Source organism: Bos taurus, chromosome 9 (assembly GCF_002263795.3).
Source record: "Bos taurus isolate L1 Dominette 01449 registration number 42190680 breed Hereford chromosome 9, ARS-UCD2.0, whole genome shotgun sequence".
Taxonomy (NCBI): Eukaryota; Metazoa; Chordata; class Mammalia; order Artiodactyla; family Bovidae; genus Bos; species Bos taurus.
This window is the reverse complement of record NC_037336.1, coordinates 81,857,296-81,875,332: the sequence shown is the minus strand read 5'-3', so window position 1 is coordinate 81,875,332 and position 18,037 is coordinate 81,857,296. Positions and strand designations below refer to the sequence as shown.

General features: G+C 35.8%; 1 protein-coding gene across 11 annotated transcripts in view; it reads right to left on the bottom strand.

Annotated features, from left to right (window-relative positions):
* UTRN (utrophin) overlaps positions 1-18,037 on the bottom strand; it is a 556,684-nt gene that overhangs the window by 333,005 nt on the left and 205,642 nt on the right. For all 11 annotated transcript variants that reach the window (XM_010808643.4, XM_015472890.3, XM_010808642.4 and 8 more), the window contains 6 exons: positions 13,010-13,180; positions 7,987-8,166; positions 5,536-5,664; positions 3,104-3,274; positions 660-821; positions 97-234 (listed from right to left, as the gene is read on the bottom strand). In XM_010808643.4, the coding sequence (XP_010806945.1) occupies positions 97-234; positions 660-821; positions 3,104-3,274; positions 5,536-5,664; positions 7,987-8,166; positions 13,010-13,180 (951 nt within the window). The remainder of the gene's footprint in view (positions 1-96; positions 235-659; positions 822-3,103; positions 3,275-5,535; positions 5,665-7,986; positions 8,167-13,009; positions 13,181-18,037) is intronic.

The window sequence follows — 18,037 nt, the reverse complement described above, 5'->3', positions numbered from 1 at the left end:
GATTTCAGAAATCATTTGATTTGCAACATCAAACATCTGAATGGCAAGAGCTGAAAAAGTTACGTAAGTGGAAAAGAATCTCCCCCATGACAATACCTTAGCTTTGTTGTATCTTGTGTGCAAAAGTAGTAACTGCAAACGGATCTTTTCTTTTTTAGTATCTTCCATAGGTTGATGCAACATTTGTTCTCCTCTTTGTAGAACTTCCTCAATCTGGGCTCTCTCCTCATCCATCTGAATGTTTGAAAGACATAAATTACTCAAAAGGAAAAAGCACAAGGTCAATTACTATCAGTTCCAAGCAGAACCAACCTACAAAGTACAGTATAGTCAACATATGTTTATCTGCATGATACACAAGAAATGTTTGTGTTTTTCTTAAAATATTTCATATATGAAGTTAAAATATCTCATAAAGACTGCTAGTTTAGAAGTTAAATAGCACTAAGATAACACTATCGTCAGAAAATATGTCTATTTTTTTAAGATATTGTGTAAATCCCATGACAAATCTCACTTTGACACTTTGCAGAAAATCACATTTAAATCTGTTCTACCATGTTTGGCAGATATCTGGGTAAACATCATTAGTGTAAAGATGTGATTAACACAGAAGAAAAGTGACAGCACCATGGTTTTGAAAATCTCCTTGAACCAACCTTTTCATCTTCATCACTGGATTCCAAGTGTTTTTCCATAACCTTTAACATATTATCTATGTCACTTTCTAATTTTTCCAAGTCAGAGAAAGGCACACCAACTTCAAATGCTTCACTGGTGACCAGACACGGATATGATAACGGTTCCTGGCCAATTAGCAACTGTGGAGGGAAAAACGTTCCTTGAAAAGATGGTCTTAACTTGACCTTTCACCGTTAATCAGTGTCAAAAAAGAACCAGCATTTATTTGAATTGACTTTAGTTTATTCACTCACACAGCAATAATTTTACCAACTTGGGCGTCTCTGATTACCACGTTCTCCAGACTCCAGGCACAGATGTGAAGTAGTGTGCAAGTGACCCTGACTGCCTAGAGTATGTGAGGGGCATTCTAGGACCACAAACAAACACATCAGGAAACAGTGCCGTGACGCAGAAGCCACCCCTGCCTTGGCCACAGAGAGGAAGAAAGACCACCTCCTAATACAGGAACATCACAAAGAATGACTCCCAATTAATGTTCTCCAGTACAGGGCCCCTTGGATTGTGATACCCAAACTTCACAAAAGTATACCTTTCTCAATGTGGTACTTTCAGACAATATCTACATAGAAATAGTTTATATGGACGTGCCTAAAATCAATGTGTGTGCACGCTCAGTCGCTTCAGTTGTGTTTGACTCTTCACTACCCCATGGACTGCAGCCCACCAGGCTCCTTGGTCCGTGGGATTCTCCAGGCCAGAATACTGTAGTGGGTTGCTGTGCCCTGTCTCCAGAAGATCTTCCCAACCCAGGGATCGAACCCATGTCACCTAAATCTTCTGCAATGCAGGCAGATTCTTTACCAGTGAGCCACTGGAGAAGTCCAAAATCAATGTAACAACTTTAATAAAATGAAATGCAGGAAAACTGGCAGTGTTGACTGAATATGGGGAAGCTAGTAACCTCTCTGGAAAAATCTATTTACAGCAGTTATATGTACAACTTTCACAACAATTTCAAGGAATTCTACAAAGTGATCCTAAGGGCATATTAAGAGACAAGCAAAAAGACATGCGTAAGAGAATTTTAACAAGACAATATTTATAAAAGCACAATAAAAGTGGAAAACTGACTTAAAAACCACAACAGATCATATAATTGAATAGCTGTTAAAAACCTTGTCAAAGGAGAATACACAAAACAATATAAAAATTTTGATACTTTAATATCACATACATATAAGAATAGAATTACATGCCAAAATGTTAACAGAAATTATTTATGGGAAAAATAATCATTTTCTTCGTACTTTCTTTCAATCCACCTCCTATGTCTCCTGTATTACTCTTTTACACTTGTAGAAAAATCTCCCACAGACCTGCTGAAAAGACTAAATAAGTAAGCTTAGGTCACAAGGTAAGGAAGGCAAGAATTAAAGAAAGATTTTTGTTTGTTTTCTTTAAGTTGCAAATAATCTAAATATATTCTTAGGCTATGAAAGATAGTTTGGCCTATTATATCAGATATTTTGGGATTCCCTGGTGGCTCAGTGGTAAGAATCTGCCTGCAAATACAGGAGACCCAGGTTTGATTCCTGGGGCAGGATGATCCCCTGTAGAAGGAAATGGTTAACCCATTCTGGTATCCTTGCCTGGGAAATCCCATGGACAGAGCTGCCTGGTGGGCTGTAGTCCATGAGGTTGCAAAGAGTCAGACAGGACTTAGCGACTAAACGACAACATCAGATATTTCAAAACAAAGCAAAGTTAGAGAATATTTGCTGCTGTTCCTGCTGCTAAGTCATGTCAGTCGTGTCCGACTCTGTGCGACCCCATAGACAGCAGCCCACCAGGCTCCCCCGTCCCTGGGATTCTCCAGGCAAGAACACTGGAGTGGGTTGCCATTTCCCTCTCCAATGCATGAAAGTGAAAAGTGAAAGTGAAGTCACTCAGTCATGTCCAACTCTTAGCAACAAAAATGAGGACCCTTCCTCTTAGATAATTTCAATACTTGAAACCTTTTCTCAAATGGGTTATTATCTTTAATACTAACTTCTTAGATTCTCTCCTTCATTTGCACAATCATAAATAAGAACAAATGCTCCAATCAAAGAAAAGTGATAAAACCATTTTCGTTTAATTTTTTGTTGTATATACCATATAATTGAGGCTTCCCAGGTGGCACTAGCAGTAAAGAACCTGCTTCCCAATACAGGTAGATGTAAGAGACGTGGGTTCAGTCCCTGGGCGGGGAAGATCCCCTGGTGAAAGGCATGGCAACCCACTCCAGTATTCTTGCCTGGAGAATCCCATAGACTGAGGAGCCTGGCAGGTTACATTCCATAGGGTCACAAAGAGTCGGACACAACTGAAGCAACTTAGCACTAGCACCATATAACTACCTACCATTCAGCTACATATGTACAAGAAAATAGTTTTATATAAAAACATAATTACTTACTTTGGCACTTCTGATGTGTTGAGAGACCTTTTCAAAATTTCTGTTCAATTCAGCTAATTTTGGTTCTACAAGCTCCCGGCTTGAGCCTCCACGTGCATTCATCAAAACAACAGCTTGATCTCGGACATTTTGTACTTGGAGATTGACATCATCCATCTCAGAGAGTAAACGCTAATTGTAAGAAAGCATGAAATTATCACATGGGAAAAATCGAAATCAAACATGGGTGCAGTGTTAACTGGGAAGTAAAGGGAGCTTAAACAAATGTCTGAGACTCCTAGTAAGAGACTTCAGTACCATCAGTTTGAATAAGAGCTGTTCATATATTTAAAGAGAGAGAGAGAGACTCATTCATGCTATACGGGAAGCACTTTAAACTACTCCTAGTTTATATAAAACTTTACTTTATAATTGAATAGTCTATAAGATTTATTGTGTCATTTATTTCCTCAACCATCTTATTCTAAGAATTGCGAAGTTTCTTGAGGCTGATAAAAGATTAAGTAGCAAGGAACAAACTTTAACTTCTTTTCCCCCTAGAAATCTTGTTTACCGCCATCCCCCTTCCCTTGGTGAAGGTAAACTGATTTGGAAGGGAGTTGAATATTACCATTTAGTTTTTAACTAAAATGCACAACATTACGCAGTTTCCTCTGGCTAATTTCATAATGGTCATTAAATTCATTTTCAGGCCTAAGAAGGGGATGCAAATACCTGCCTCAATTCCTACTTCATTCATAAGTTTTTGAAAAGTGCTGGAATTCTCTCAGAAGTATGGCTATGAGTACATGTTGAGTGAAGTACTAGCTTATCTGTATGTGTCTATAAATTCTGCAGATGCTTTCCTGGTGATTGACAAGAATGAAGGATACCGCAAGGCACTCAATGATCTAAGACGTGGAGCCTAATCCACTGAGCTGAAGAATCTGCTTACTTGTTAGGGTGGCTGAGAGAAAATAAGAAGTCTGAGGAAGTTTTAAAATTAGTGTATGTAGCTAGAAACAGGAGAACATCAGCTTAACTATGGAACTTTTAGGATGTGTTCTCTTGCATCTAAATCTGATTGTCATATTAAAAAAACAACAACAACCAGCCATGGCTTGTCTCAAATTTTGCTAGTTCTGTAGCGATTCTTGAAATTCCCTTTAAGAAAAATCAAGCGGAAAGAAATAAACACTTTGCAGATAGGTCTTGGCTTTTATGAAAAAATTGTCTAAACGTTATGTTAAACATATGTTAGTGATTTAATGTAATAAATTTAATAAATTCACTAAAAATGTAGTCCTGGAAATAAGGAAAATGTAGTGAAGAAAGGAATCTATCTCATTCTTTAAAGGTTTTATAGACGCATAATTAAACACTCTAAAATGGTTTTGTTTCATATGAGCCATTCGGTGTGAAAAAGCTCTGTAACGTCTAAAGGACCTGAAATAATTGTTATTTTGCTGGCAACAGACACATTCTTTATTGTTTGCAGGTTCCTCATCAAATCTTTAATTATGCAGTGATTCCTGTCATCAATAAACAACGTGAAGGGGAAAAAAGATTCATTCAGTAATGTCTGCAAAATGTTGCGAGAGTATATTTGTAACCCAGAATTCAACTGTTCATCCATGTCTGATGTGTCAGAGAGTTCCAAAGAAGGATTGGTGGGGCCTGAGCAGTAGATAGAAAAGATTTCCCAGGGGGAATTCTTAAAAGTTAGGTCTGACCTTCAACTTTGAAACAAAATGTAAAAACACAGGAAAGAATAAGGGCTACTCTTGGCACTTTTCTGAGACTCTGGAGTCCCCAAGACAAAAATTTCTTCTTTGCTTATCACCAGTGAGTAAGGGTATCAAGAAGCTGAGCAAAGTGAAGAAGTCTGCCATACTGCACTTCTGAAAAAGTGTACTATCTTTTTTTTCACAGCTGATCCCTCTAAAAAGCTGGGTCGGTGGAGAATATGCACCAAGAAATGAAAGCCAAATATACTCATTATGAAGTCAGTTCTGCTCCAACTTTCTATAAATTGAAGAAATTGAAGAAACTTTCAATTTCTTCCAAATGTTGCAAGTCATGAAAAAAATAACTTTTTCATGCACTTTCAAGCACTTTTGCTGTTAACTAACAATGCAGCATTCAACTATGCAGCATGACAAAATGAAGAAGTATTTTCTGTTTTCCTAAGCTTATTAAATTACAATGGAAAAATTATGTTAACAATCCCATAATGTGGCACTTTCAGATGCCAATTCTTACCTAAGGGGAATGGAACAAAAATTTAGCTAAGACAAAAACCAAAAAAACAAACAAACAAACAAAAAGACTCATTCTGTTTATCCCACCAACATAAAAGCACGTGTGTACAAGTAACTTGAAGTATTCCTCAAGAGAAAGGTGACAGCTAAACCTTCCATTCTCAGAAGTGCTACTGATCCTCTGTCTGCTACCTTCACAATTTCTTCCCGTTTGCTTGCTGGCTTCTTTTCGATCTCATCCAATAGTGCTTCAGCTTGATAAAGCCAGGTGCTTATGTGGGCAACATTTCCATCAAATATTTCCAACTGGTTCTGATGGTTCTAGAAAGGAATTAATAAAACACTGATACAACCATATGAAATAATTAAGACAATAATCTTCGAAGACATTTTAAAAGTCTTCAAAGACCTAAGTAATGCTGAATTTCAAGAAGAACTTCTACCTTCCTGCAAAGCTCTTCCCCAATGGATAAATCTCATTCCAAAATATGCACAGATGTAAAAGTGAAAGTGTTAGTCACTCAGCCATGTCCGACTCAGCAGTCCCATGGACTGTAGCCTGCCAGGCTCCACTGTCCAAGGAATTCTCCAGTCAAGAATACTGGAGTGGGTAGCCATTCCCTTCACCAGGGGATCTTCCCAACCGAGGGATCAAACCTGGGTCTCCCACATTGCCAGCAGATTCTTTACTGTCTGAGTCACCAAGGAAGCACAGCTGTGGTTGGGTACTTTTTCATTTTAATTTAGACCTCAACATAATGAAAAATTGAAGAATAAAAGGCAAAAAGTTTCTTTATAAATTTCATTTTATTTTAATCCCTATTTCTCATTCATATATCACAAATAATCTTTTTGGCCTGCCTTGATCATATTAGTTAAGAACTCATTTAAGGCAGCAGCAGCATTTAAGGAAGTACTAGTAAAAAAGTAATTCAAATATGCTTGAATAGATTTTGCCTACTCAAAGCTTGAGTGCTTGAGGCAGGGCCCATGTCTTTTCACCTCAGTACCATCAGCACTTAACATGACACTTGGCATAGACCACAGTGATATTTCCTGAAGCATGATATAACATGTGATTGAGAGATAAATTTGAAAACAGAAGCAAACACTTAAGCCAATTAAAACAGGGCAGACTTCCTGAGGCAAAAGCAAGAATTTAGAATGTGATCAAAAAGAGTGCAGAAGCCTTATGATGAAATTAACAACTTTTAGGAAATATATTTTATAGGATGAAGGAAGTTTAAAAATAAGCAAATTATTAATCTATAACATGAAATAAATCATTGAAAAGTAAAATGAGAATAAATGACATAAGTAAAGTTTTGACAGTGGTCTGGATTCTAATTAAGAATTGATAAACATCAGACCAAAGCAGATAAATCAAGTGAAATAGAAAGATATTATTTGAAAGGAGAATTTAGAAAGTACAGACTGCAGAAGACAGAAGGACGGACCATGAGAATGTGGAATAAAACTAGTTAAAATAAAAATGAACGTATAAAATAGTTAAAGAACATATTCTATGAGCCAAGATTTCACATTTGTTATTCAACACTTAACAACTTTGTTAGATATGTTCTTTTAATTCCATTTTATATATAGGGAAATTAAAACTTAGTGAAATTAAGTAATTAACACAAGGTTATGAAGATAGTAAGTTGTAGATGAACTCTGAACATCAATCTGACAGGTCAAGATGTAAGCCCACCAACTTCAATGCCCTACACATTCTGATTGATTTCAATAAATATTGAAACACATGATAATTTATTCTTCTCTGTTTCTATCCATTACCCAATAATTCTACGAATTTGGAAAAAGTCCTATCTCAGATATATCTGAAGAAATAATAATTTATAGATGAGAACTCTTTTTGAGGGAGGAGACGGTGATGCTGCTACATAGTATTCATGCTAGTATTAATACAAGAGAAACAGAAAACATTATGAAAGTAGAGGGTCACTATTTTCATGAAATACTAGTTAATTGTGTAGTGGTGTAACAAAGATTAATAGCATATAACACTTAATTACTATAATTATCATAGTAATATCTAAAGTTGTTTTTAGTTATATAAGAGCACTACATGTTTTATACTATATAATCACAAAAACTGTATGAGGTAAAAATTATAATAATGTCCATTTTACATATGAGAAAACTGAGATTTAGAGAATGCTTAATTTAAGTAATTTGACCAAGGTCCTCCGGTTTATAGTCAAAACTTTAACTTGGGTTATCCAATATTAGAACCTGTGCCCTTAACTAGTACACCAATTTTAGAACATTATAAACATTATATATATATATATATAGTCTATAATAGTATGAAAATTTAATACAATATTAAGTCATTTAAATGTAGCAAATAAGTTACATTTAGTAAGATGTTCAAGTACATATTTCTAGGTATATCACAAATGGTTTATTACTTAATAGAAATGAAGTGCTTTAAACTCTTTCTGGTTATTATCTTTTCAAAGCAAAAAATAAAATGTAGTCTAAATGAAATTAATTCACAAGCAAAACATTATTGTGACAAACAGAAAACAGGGCTTTGGAATTCCAATCCAAACTGTCTTCATTTTCACGTATTCGCAGGAGAAACGATCTCGCCATGAGGCTCTTGCTGCAACTCACCATCAGGGTGCTGCACCAATCCTCAGCCCAGGTGCGAACCCGGCTCCAGCCAGCACTAAGCACACAGAGCTTCTCTTCCAAGACGGCCTCGCTGCCCTCAATCAAGTTCCGTAGGGCAGCACTGCTCTCTGTGATGCTGTTCAAATCAGCTTTTCTTTTTTCCAGATCCTTCAGAATATTCTAGAAAATAAAAATTCCAAGACCCACTTGATCTTGCAGAACATTATAAAAGTTTACACAACCTTCACTTTTAAAATATTTTTCTTCCATATATATACAACTCCCTAGATTGCTTACACACGTCAAAAGTGCACAAGATTCCCCAACTTGCTAACATGAGAGTTTTTAAGTTTCAAATAAAAATTAACTATTTAATTATATGAATACCAAGGACTGTAATGATCTTAGATGTGGAAAGGTAATTATTTCATTTATTTTTAAGTATAAATTTATTACACACCAATAATTATCTGCATCATAAGTTTAGATATAAAGAATCAATATCATTTTCAGTAACTACAAGCGGGCGAAGCAGAACTACCCCAGAACTCAAAATTCTAAAATATTCATAGTGAATTTATCTCCTTGACTACTACAGGAAACAACTAACATGCACTATATTTATATGCAAGGACTACAACCTGACGCGAAGAACCGACTCATTTGAAAAGACCCTGATGCTGCGAAAGACTGAAGGCGGGAGGAGAAGGGAACGACAGAGGATGAAATGGCTGGATGGCATCACTGACTCGATAGACATGAGTCTGGGTAAACTCCGGGAGTTGGTGATGGACAGGGAGGCTTGGCGTGTTGCACTCCATGGGGTTGCAAAGAACTGGACACAACTGAGCGACTGAACTGAACTGAACAGCCCTATAACTTAACATACAGTCTGTTTATAAACATTACAAAAAATATTTCATCTTAAGTACATCACAGGAAAAGTAGCACGTCTAAGCTTTGATTCTGCAATTGTCATATTATGTAACGGTAATACTCTGGATGGTATTATGATAACTTGATTCTCACATTTATAAGTTTGACCAGAGAATTATAAAGAGAATGTTGGGTTCCAAAATTAAAACTGCAAAGTTCTTTCAATCAAAAAGTGGCATGCACATATCTACCCTACTGCTGTTGTACCTTTTTAGAATAATATTTAAATAAATCATTTCAAGGAGCTCAAGTCCACATTCAGTCTCACATCATTCAATCACATTTTGAAAGATAAAAATCGCAAGTGAGTCAAGATGTAAGACTCATTTGGACTCATTAATTACCAGTATATTTATAAAGACATCAAAATACTTCTCTCAAGTAAATGTTCTTCTCCAGCAAGGAGGGGGAAAAAAAAACAGAAAAACAGAATACCCACAGCCAAGCTCTCTTCAGTTATTAACTTTTTACATTCCTTCAGTGGCTATGGACTGATTGGCTGCAATAGTCTTTAAAAACTATAAGAAATAATTAATTACATGCAACTAAATTTAAACAGTACACAAACTATGTTAACAGATTTTATTGTAAAGAAAATGGCTACACCGAAAATGCTGATTTTTAAGCTATGGAATAAAAACATTAAATTCTGGAATGAAGATGCTATTTAAATTTTGCATTGGAAAATAATTTTATATGATTTTATAGTGGTGGAATGGAGAAGGCAATGGCACCCCACTCCAGTACTCTTGCCTGGAAAATCCCATGGACAGAGGAGCCTGGTAGGCTGCAGTCCATGGGGTCACTAAGAGTCAGACACGACTGAGCAACTTCACTTTCACTTTTCACTTTCATGCATTGCAGAAGGAAATGGCAACCCACTCCAGTGTGCTTGCCTGGAGAATCCCAGGGACGGGGGGGGCCTAGTGGGCTGCCGTCATGGGGTCACACAGAGTTGGACACGACTGAAGCGACTTAGCAGTAGCAGCATAATGGTGGAAATACACTGAAGAGTTGTAAAATACTCATGGTTCTTAAATCTGACAATAAAACATTGAAAAAATTTGGTGATAACGTTACGTACTGATGTTTCATTTGGTTTACTTTAATGATGTGAATGTACTGTGAATTTGTGATTTGTATATACCATCTTCATTATTTCAAATCTGAAATAAGATTAAGTGGGAATTTAAGAGTGAATGGTTCCAGAAGAAATAAATATCATTACTCACTGTCTTTGCCTTAAAAATGATAAGAATCAACTGAAAAACTAATTGAATTTATGTGAGTGCACAAAGATGATTAAAAATTAAATATGCAAAAATTGATATTGCCTGTGTACCAGGTATAAGGAATTAGTTTAAAATAAAAAGAAAAGTATACTTTTTACATACCAATAAAATAAACACACAGGAATAAACTTTTTGGCATATATGCATAATGTTTACAAAGCATTATGTAGAGAGGGAATTTGGAGAGGAAATGAGACATTTACATGTTACTAAAAAGACTTAATTTAGTAAAGATGTCAATTCCCCTCAAAACAAATTTATAAATTTATGGCAATTCAAACCAAAGTTTTTAAAAGAATTTTTTTAAGAATTTAAGAGTAATAATTTTAAAATTCATAGGAGTATATACAAAGGAAGGAACATAAAGTCAGGAAATCTTGTCATTAACTACATGCTGAAGTTTATTATAGAACCACATATTAAATACTTGAAGAACTTTTCAGAGGGTCAGATCAGTGAAGTAGAAAATAAAGGAAAGTAACAGACAAAAAGAATACATGAATTGAGCAGGTCAAATCAGCGAGGAAGGGATAATTATTCAACAAGTAGTGCTGAGATAACTAGCAAACTATTTGGGGAAAAAAGGGTTAGAGCCTTACCTCATTACATACACCAAACTAAATTCCAGAAGGATTAAAGTATTAAAGGTAAAAAAGATGAAACTATAAAAGAGCTAGAAGAGAATATAAGTAAATAATTATGTAATTTTGTTGTAAATTTGGCCTTTCTAAACACTAAAGGCAGAAATAATTAGGGAAAAAAAAAAGATTGTATTCTTTAAAAAACGTATAAAAACTGTTTTAAAAATATACAGAACAGAAAGGAAACTAGATGGCAAAAAATTGCATCAATACACAACATATTAAGCTTTAATAATTGTAACAGGTAAAGATCTCCAAATTATAAGATCAAATGGAGACAGAAGCTACAAATGGCCTATATGCTAAAGGAAAATGTTCTAATTAAATAACCAAGACATGTTATTTGCCTACCATTGTCAAAAGTTTAGTTAAAACAGGCAAGTAGGAATTCTCACTCACAGCTGTTGGGTAAAACATTTCTCAAGGACAATTTCATAACCAGTATTAACTTTAAAATGGATACATCCCTTGACCCAATATTTTTAAAGCTAAGAATTTATCCTCAGAAAATTAATTACAAATATATGCTAGGATTTAACCACAAGTATACTCATCACAGCAGTTTTTACAATAGTGAAAACTGGTAATAATTTAAATGGCTATGAATGGAGGAATGGGACAATAAGAAATAAAATATTCAATGAAATGCTATCTATCTCCAATGTGTGACACAAAACACTTGCAGATACAAGAAAATGTTAAAGATATAACCTGCTTTTCAAAAAGGTAATGAAAGACTAGATATAATTCTTTTTAAAAGATATACTTGTGCCTCCATGTCTACATGGGCCTACAAAAAAACTGAAATGATAACAGGGTATTCTTTGAACAAAGATCATTTTTGCTCCTGTCTCTTTTTTGGTATTACACTATGCAAATATCATTCAATTAGCTTATAAGACTCATGGGACTAATAAAAAATAATGACTTTCAAAATGTATTGTAGAAAAAAGATAATATTTCCTTGACAAAACTTTAATTAAAAAAAATATATAGTTAAGTGCCTTTGGTTGTCATTCATCCACCGTAACCCATGAATTCCAGTGTTTTTCACTTCCTTCATGTATCCCTTTTACTCCACACAGCCCACAGCAATTATACATTCCATGAGCTATTAAACTGAGAACATTCTTTCTAGTGACTAATATCTTGAGTTTCTTACAACAGCTAACTCCAAAGAGCATTCAAATTAAGGAATTATATCACACCACCTCAGAGCACTTCCCTCTTCACACCCCAAAAGTCGACACCTGTAGAAGTCAAAACTGATACCTGGGGTTTTATATAAAGCTCTGTCACAGTACTGATCATTTATTTTCAGCATTTATCTCTAGTATATATGCTTCTTAGAAAATGAATTGAGAAAAAGAGAATTGGTTAAAATGAATTGGTTAAAAAAAAGAAAAACTACTTCGTGTTTCATTCAATTCTTTGTCCACCTCAAAAGAGAATTGGCAAATCAACTCTCTAATCTATGTGATTTCTAAGTAAATATAGAACTAGAGAAAATTCTTTGATCTTTTATTGATTTTTTTTTTAATTCTGTTTCTCTGCTCTCTACAGTTAGCAATTAGCTTGCAATAGAAAGATTAGTTACTGGTACAAAACTTACTATAGAAGAATTAATAAATTCAGCACAATACTTTGTGAAGAATGAATACTCAAAAAATGTCACTGATTTTGAAGGTGATAGTTACACTGTATAATGACTACAAAGACTTTGTTGGGCCATATGAGTTTAACTCTTCAGCATCAAGATAAAAATACCTTCTGGGGAATTCCTTTCCAGTTGTTTGGACTCTGCACTTTCACTGCCGAGGACCCGGGTTCAATCCCTGGTGGGGAACGAAGATCCCACAAGCTGAGAGGTGTGGCCAAAATAGATCAATAAATCTTTCCCCTATCTTAATATACACATATGTATATATTATATGTATATGTGTATAATGCATGTGTGTGTGTGTCTTCTGAAGTTAGTTGCTTTTAAAGTATTCTTATTCTTTTTTAGGATAGAGATGTGGAAAAAAGAATGGAAAAAGGAAAAGACGATATTTAGTAAGAAATGGAGACAAATGACATAAACCCAGATTTCTCTGATCAAAATGCCACAGATTATACTGGTAATTTTCGTGGTTCACCTGAACTACAACTTACTTTAGCCCAGGAAATTTCTGTATCCAAATCACCAAGCAAAGTTTCTGAAGTGGACTTCTGTACCAATTCTGTTTCGGTAACAGAAAGCCATTCAGAGAGAGAAGCAGCCTCTTTCTTCATCTTCCGAGCCAACTGGGATGCTCTTTCCAGATCCTGTTTCCCCTCTGTCACCTTAAAAAAAAAAACACGAAAGAGATGAACATGGGTGGAAACAAATATGAACTAAAGATCCACACAGATTCATAGTTAACCCCCAAGACATACCTAACCTTTATCTCTGGCACCTAGAATCACTCCATTCTTGCATTTCTGCAGGAAGACAATATACTGTAGTGGTTAAGTGTCAGGCAACCCTGGATTTTCATCTTAGTTCTACCACTTAACTTCCTAAGTGACCCTGGTAGAGATATAGCCCTCAGAAGGTTGTTATGAGTCTTTAGTGAGGAAAATATATACACGAAGGTCTTGCCCCAGTCCCTTCAACAAGATTAAGGAATCAATTAATGTCATCTTTCATCATTTTGAGCAGAAGATGTCTTAAAACCCTCTCAATGAGGGATTCTGTTTAAAAAACAAACACACATCAACACGAGGGAGAAATAGCAAGATTTTTTACAATCATATGTTTCACAATTAACCGCTTAATTTAAAATACATTAAATGGCTATGGATTACAAACTTTTATTACTATTTTGTTCTTACTGTTGTTGTTAGAAAGCAAAATGAACTTAACAGACATTTACCAGCCTCTCATATTATACTAACGAATCTACACATGTTATACAATAAAACCCTCTGATCAGCACTATTTTTTCCACTTAACAGAACAGGACAGTGAAGCTTAAAAAGGTTAAGGCCATGAGCAGAGCGGCATGACCATGAGACTGAGCCTGGTCTGACCACTGGCATTACACAATAGTACGTTCAGACTAAAGTGATTCACAACCTAATGCTGAACTGACACTTTAAAGGATGTCAAACACAATATATACAAGAAAATATGTTCCTCCTTTTATGTACACGTATGTATAGACGATAATATTATAAGTAGTACAGTGAAATGTCATGTATGGGATGAAATTTTTTAGATGATATAAAATAATATCAACTTTATTAGATATAGAAATCAAGTTTTCTTAGTAAGTAAAATGGGATTGCACTTCTTACTCATCCTATAAGTTTATTTTTACTCTTGCATGTCTCAAAGATTGATTATTATTCAATTCCTTCTTAAAAATGAATTTTTTTTCCTATGGAGTTTAATTAAAATTCATGACTCTAAATTAATAGCACCTCAAGGCAGACTTCAGGAGAAAAATATTTGAATTATGTTAAAAGATATTATGATACTTATCTGACTGACAAGCCCAGGCAACTACACAATCATCATAAAACTTAATGCTACCAAAGATTTTGGTATACCAGGAAGAAAATAATTTACAGTTCAACTTATAACAATTTACACTCTCTTCAGCTGATCTAATCAATACATTTTAAGATGTACTGCATATTAAATTAGGCAGTATCAATTGTAAATCTTTTACCTAATCATTTATCCCTTCTGTCTCCTAGATATGCAAACATTCCTTCTCAACAGGATCACTCCCACCAAGGATGAAACATACTCAAGTATCTGTCTGTCTATCTCTCTCTCACACACACACACACACATACACACACAAATTTCCTCCTTTGGCCCTACCTTCCCTCTCTCCTACCTTTCCCATACAAATTCTCAAAACCATTTGTCATCCCCCATACAGTGTTCAAGCCATGACATTCTGGCTTCTACCTCCATCATTCCACAGAAATCATCTTTGCTAAGCTCTGTGATGACCCCAATGGCAAAAGAGCTAATGTATGCTTTTAAGTGGATGCCTTGTTCAGTAATATTCCAAACAAAAACCTACACTCATTCTCCAAATACCCTCCTTCCTTCGGCTTCCCAGACCTAGCACGTTTCTGGTATACTACCACACTTCGTACCACCTTTTTATATGTAGTTTCTCATGCATATAAAATATATGGTGGCACAATGTATGTTTTTAAGGTGTATACTGTAATCATTTTATACACATATACATTGTGATATGAATACCACAGTTAATTAACACCTCCATCATTACATAGTTACCTTTTTCTGTGGTAGATCTTAGGTAGATCTTAAGATCTACTTTCTTAGCAGATGTCAAGTTTGCAATTATGGAAAACAACATGGAGGGCCCTCAAAAAATTTAAAAAAGAAACTACTACTATATGATCCAGCAACTCTACTCCTGGTACACAACAAACGAAATGAAATCATTATTTTAAAGAGATATCTGCATTCCCATACTCACTGCAGCATTATTCACAATAGCCACTGATATATAAATGGATAAAGAAATGTGGTACACACACACACACACACACAAACACACACATACATATATACTTTAGTCTCTTTTAAAAGCTCAGTCAGTTCAGTTCACTTCAGTCGCTCAGTCCTGTCCGACTGTTTGCGACCCCATGAATTGCAGCACGCCAGGCCTCCCTGACTCGATGGACTTGAGTCTGAGTGAACTCCGGGAGTTGGTGATGGACAAGGAGGCCTGGTGTGCTGTGATTCATGGGGTCGCGAAGAGTCGGACACGACTGAGTGACTGAACTGAACTGAGGCCTCCCTGTCCATCACAAACTCCTGGAGTTCACCCAAACTCACATCCATCGAGTCAGTGATGCCATCCAGCCATCTCATCCTCTGTCGTCCTCTTTTCCTCCTGCCCCCAATCCCTCCCAGCATCAGAGTCTTTTCCAATGAGTCAACTCTTCACATGAGGTGGCCAAAGTACTGGAGTTTCAGCTTTAGCATCACTCCTTCCAAAGAAATCCCAGGGCTGATCTCCTTCAGAATGGACTGGTTGGATCTCCTTGCAGTCCAAGGGACTCTCAAGAGTCTTCTCCAACACCACAGTTCAAAAGCATCAATTCTTCTGTGCTCAGCTTTCTTCACAGTCCAACTCTCACATCCATACATGACTACTGGAAAAACCATAGCCTTGACTAGATGGACCTTTGTTGGCAAAGTAATGTCTCTGCTTTTCAATATACTATCTAGGTTGGTCATAACTTTCCTTCCAAGGAGTAAGCGACTTTTAATTTCATGGCTGCAGTCACCATCTGCAGTGATTTTGGAGCCCAGAAAAATAAAGTCTGAAACTGTTTCCACTGTTTCCCCATCTATTTGCCATGAAGTGATGGGACCAGATGCCATAATCTTCATTTTCTGAATGTTGAGCTTTAAGCCAACTTTTTCACTCTCCAAAGCTCATCTTCTTCAAATATCCTCCTAAGTGATGTAATCCCTCAAAACTTACTTAATTCAGGACCTTTTCTTTTTTCTCTATTGATATATCGTCTCCCTAGGCAATCTCATCATCACTGAAAATTTTAATTATCACCTCTATGCATATGACTCATAAAATTTATATCTTCATCCCAGATATATTCTCCAGACTTGAATAACTGTGTGAATATCTGACATATGCAATTAACTCTCTCAAAAAGAAGCTCTTACCATACGTGTTCCAGATGTGCAATGTATCAAAAATGGTATACAGTATATCACATCAGTAATCTAATCTTGCAGAAGTGAAATCCAAATTGCCCAGGAAATGTATGACTGTTAGTAATCTCAATGTGATCACAAAATTTCAGCTTGTATTCTCTGGGTTTGTGTAGAAACTTGGTTAATATTTAATAATCACAGAAGGGTCTAATATATTATCTAACACAGCTTTTCAATATTAATGAGAATGTTTCACTTCATTTGTTTCTGTGTTTTATCTTGTTTTTGCTTGTCTGGTTTCAGGGAAGAGATTCTCAATAAGAGAAGATGTTAAGCTTAATGGATCAAGTCAGTCACTCACAATAAAGGGCCTAACAACTTCCCCACAGATTCACTAAAATGTCCAAATTATAGATGTTTCTGAATAGGATTTTAAATCCTGCTGGATTAATGTGAAGTTCCTGATACTATTTATTACAGTCCTGATGTTTTTAACATTTCTCAATGGATTGTTCAATCTAGAAATCCAAGGACCAATAACCTGTGTTTATACAGAGACTATTACTTGTGGAGTTTCCTCATAATAACTTATGAAATGTCTGTAGCCTTTGAAAATATAGAAATTAGTCTGGATTAAATATTAAAAATACATTTCTATGTAACTATTCATCATTTTAATAGTAACATACTCTGTGAAAAGGTAAAAAGATATGATACTGAAAGATGAGCCCCACAGGTCAGTAGGTGTCTATATGGTCTATAAGGTGTCTATAAGGTCAATATGCTACTGGAGGAGAGTGGAAAAATAGCTCCAGAAGGAATGAAGAGGCTGAGCCAAAGTGAAAACAATGCTCAGTTGTGGATGTGACTGGTGGTGAAAGGAAAATCCAATACTGTAAAGAAAATATTGCATAGGAACCTGGAATGTTAGGTCCACGAATCAAGGTAAATTGGAAGTGGTCAAACAGCAGATGGCAAGAGTGCAAACTGACATTTCAGGAATCAGTGCACTAACATGGACAGGAATGGGTGAATTTAATTCAGATGACCATTATACCTACTACAAAGCTATGGTTTTTCCAGCCATCATGTATGGATGTGAAAGTTGGACTATAAAGAAAGCTGAGCACCAAAGAATTGATGCTTTTGAACTGAGGTGGCAGAGAGGACTCTTGAGAGTCCCTTGGACTGCAAAGAGATCCAACCAGTCCATCCTAAAGGAGATCAACGCTGAATATTCATTGGAAGGACTGATGCTGAAGTTGAAACTCCAATACTTTGGCCACCTAATGCGGAGAACTGACTCATTGGAAAAGACTCTGATGCTGGGAAAGACTGAAGGTGGGAGGAGAAGGGGATGACAGAGGATGAGATGGTTGGATGGCATCACTGACTCAATGGACATACGTTTGAGTGAGGTCCAGGAGTTGGTGATGGACAGGGAAGCCTGGTGTGCTACAGTCCATGGGGTCGCAAAGAGT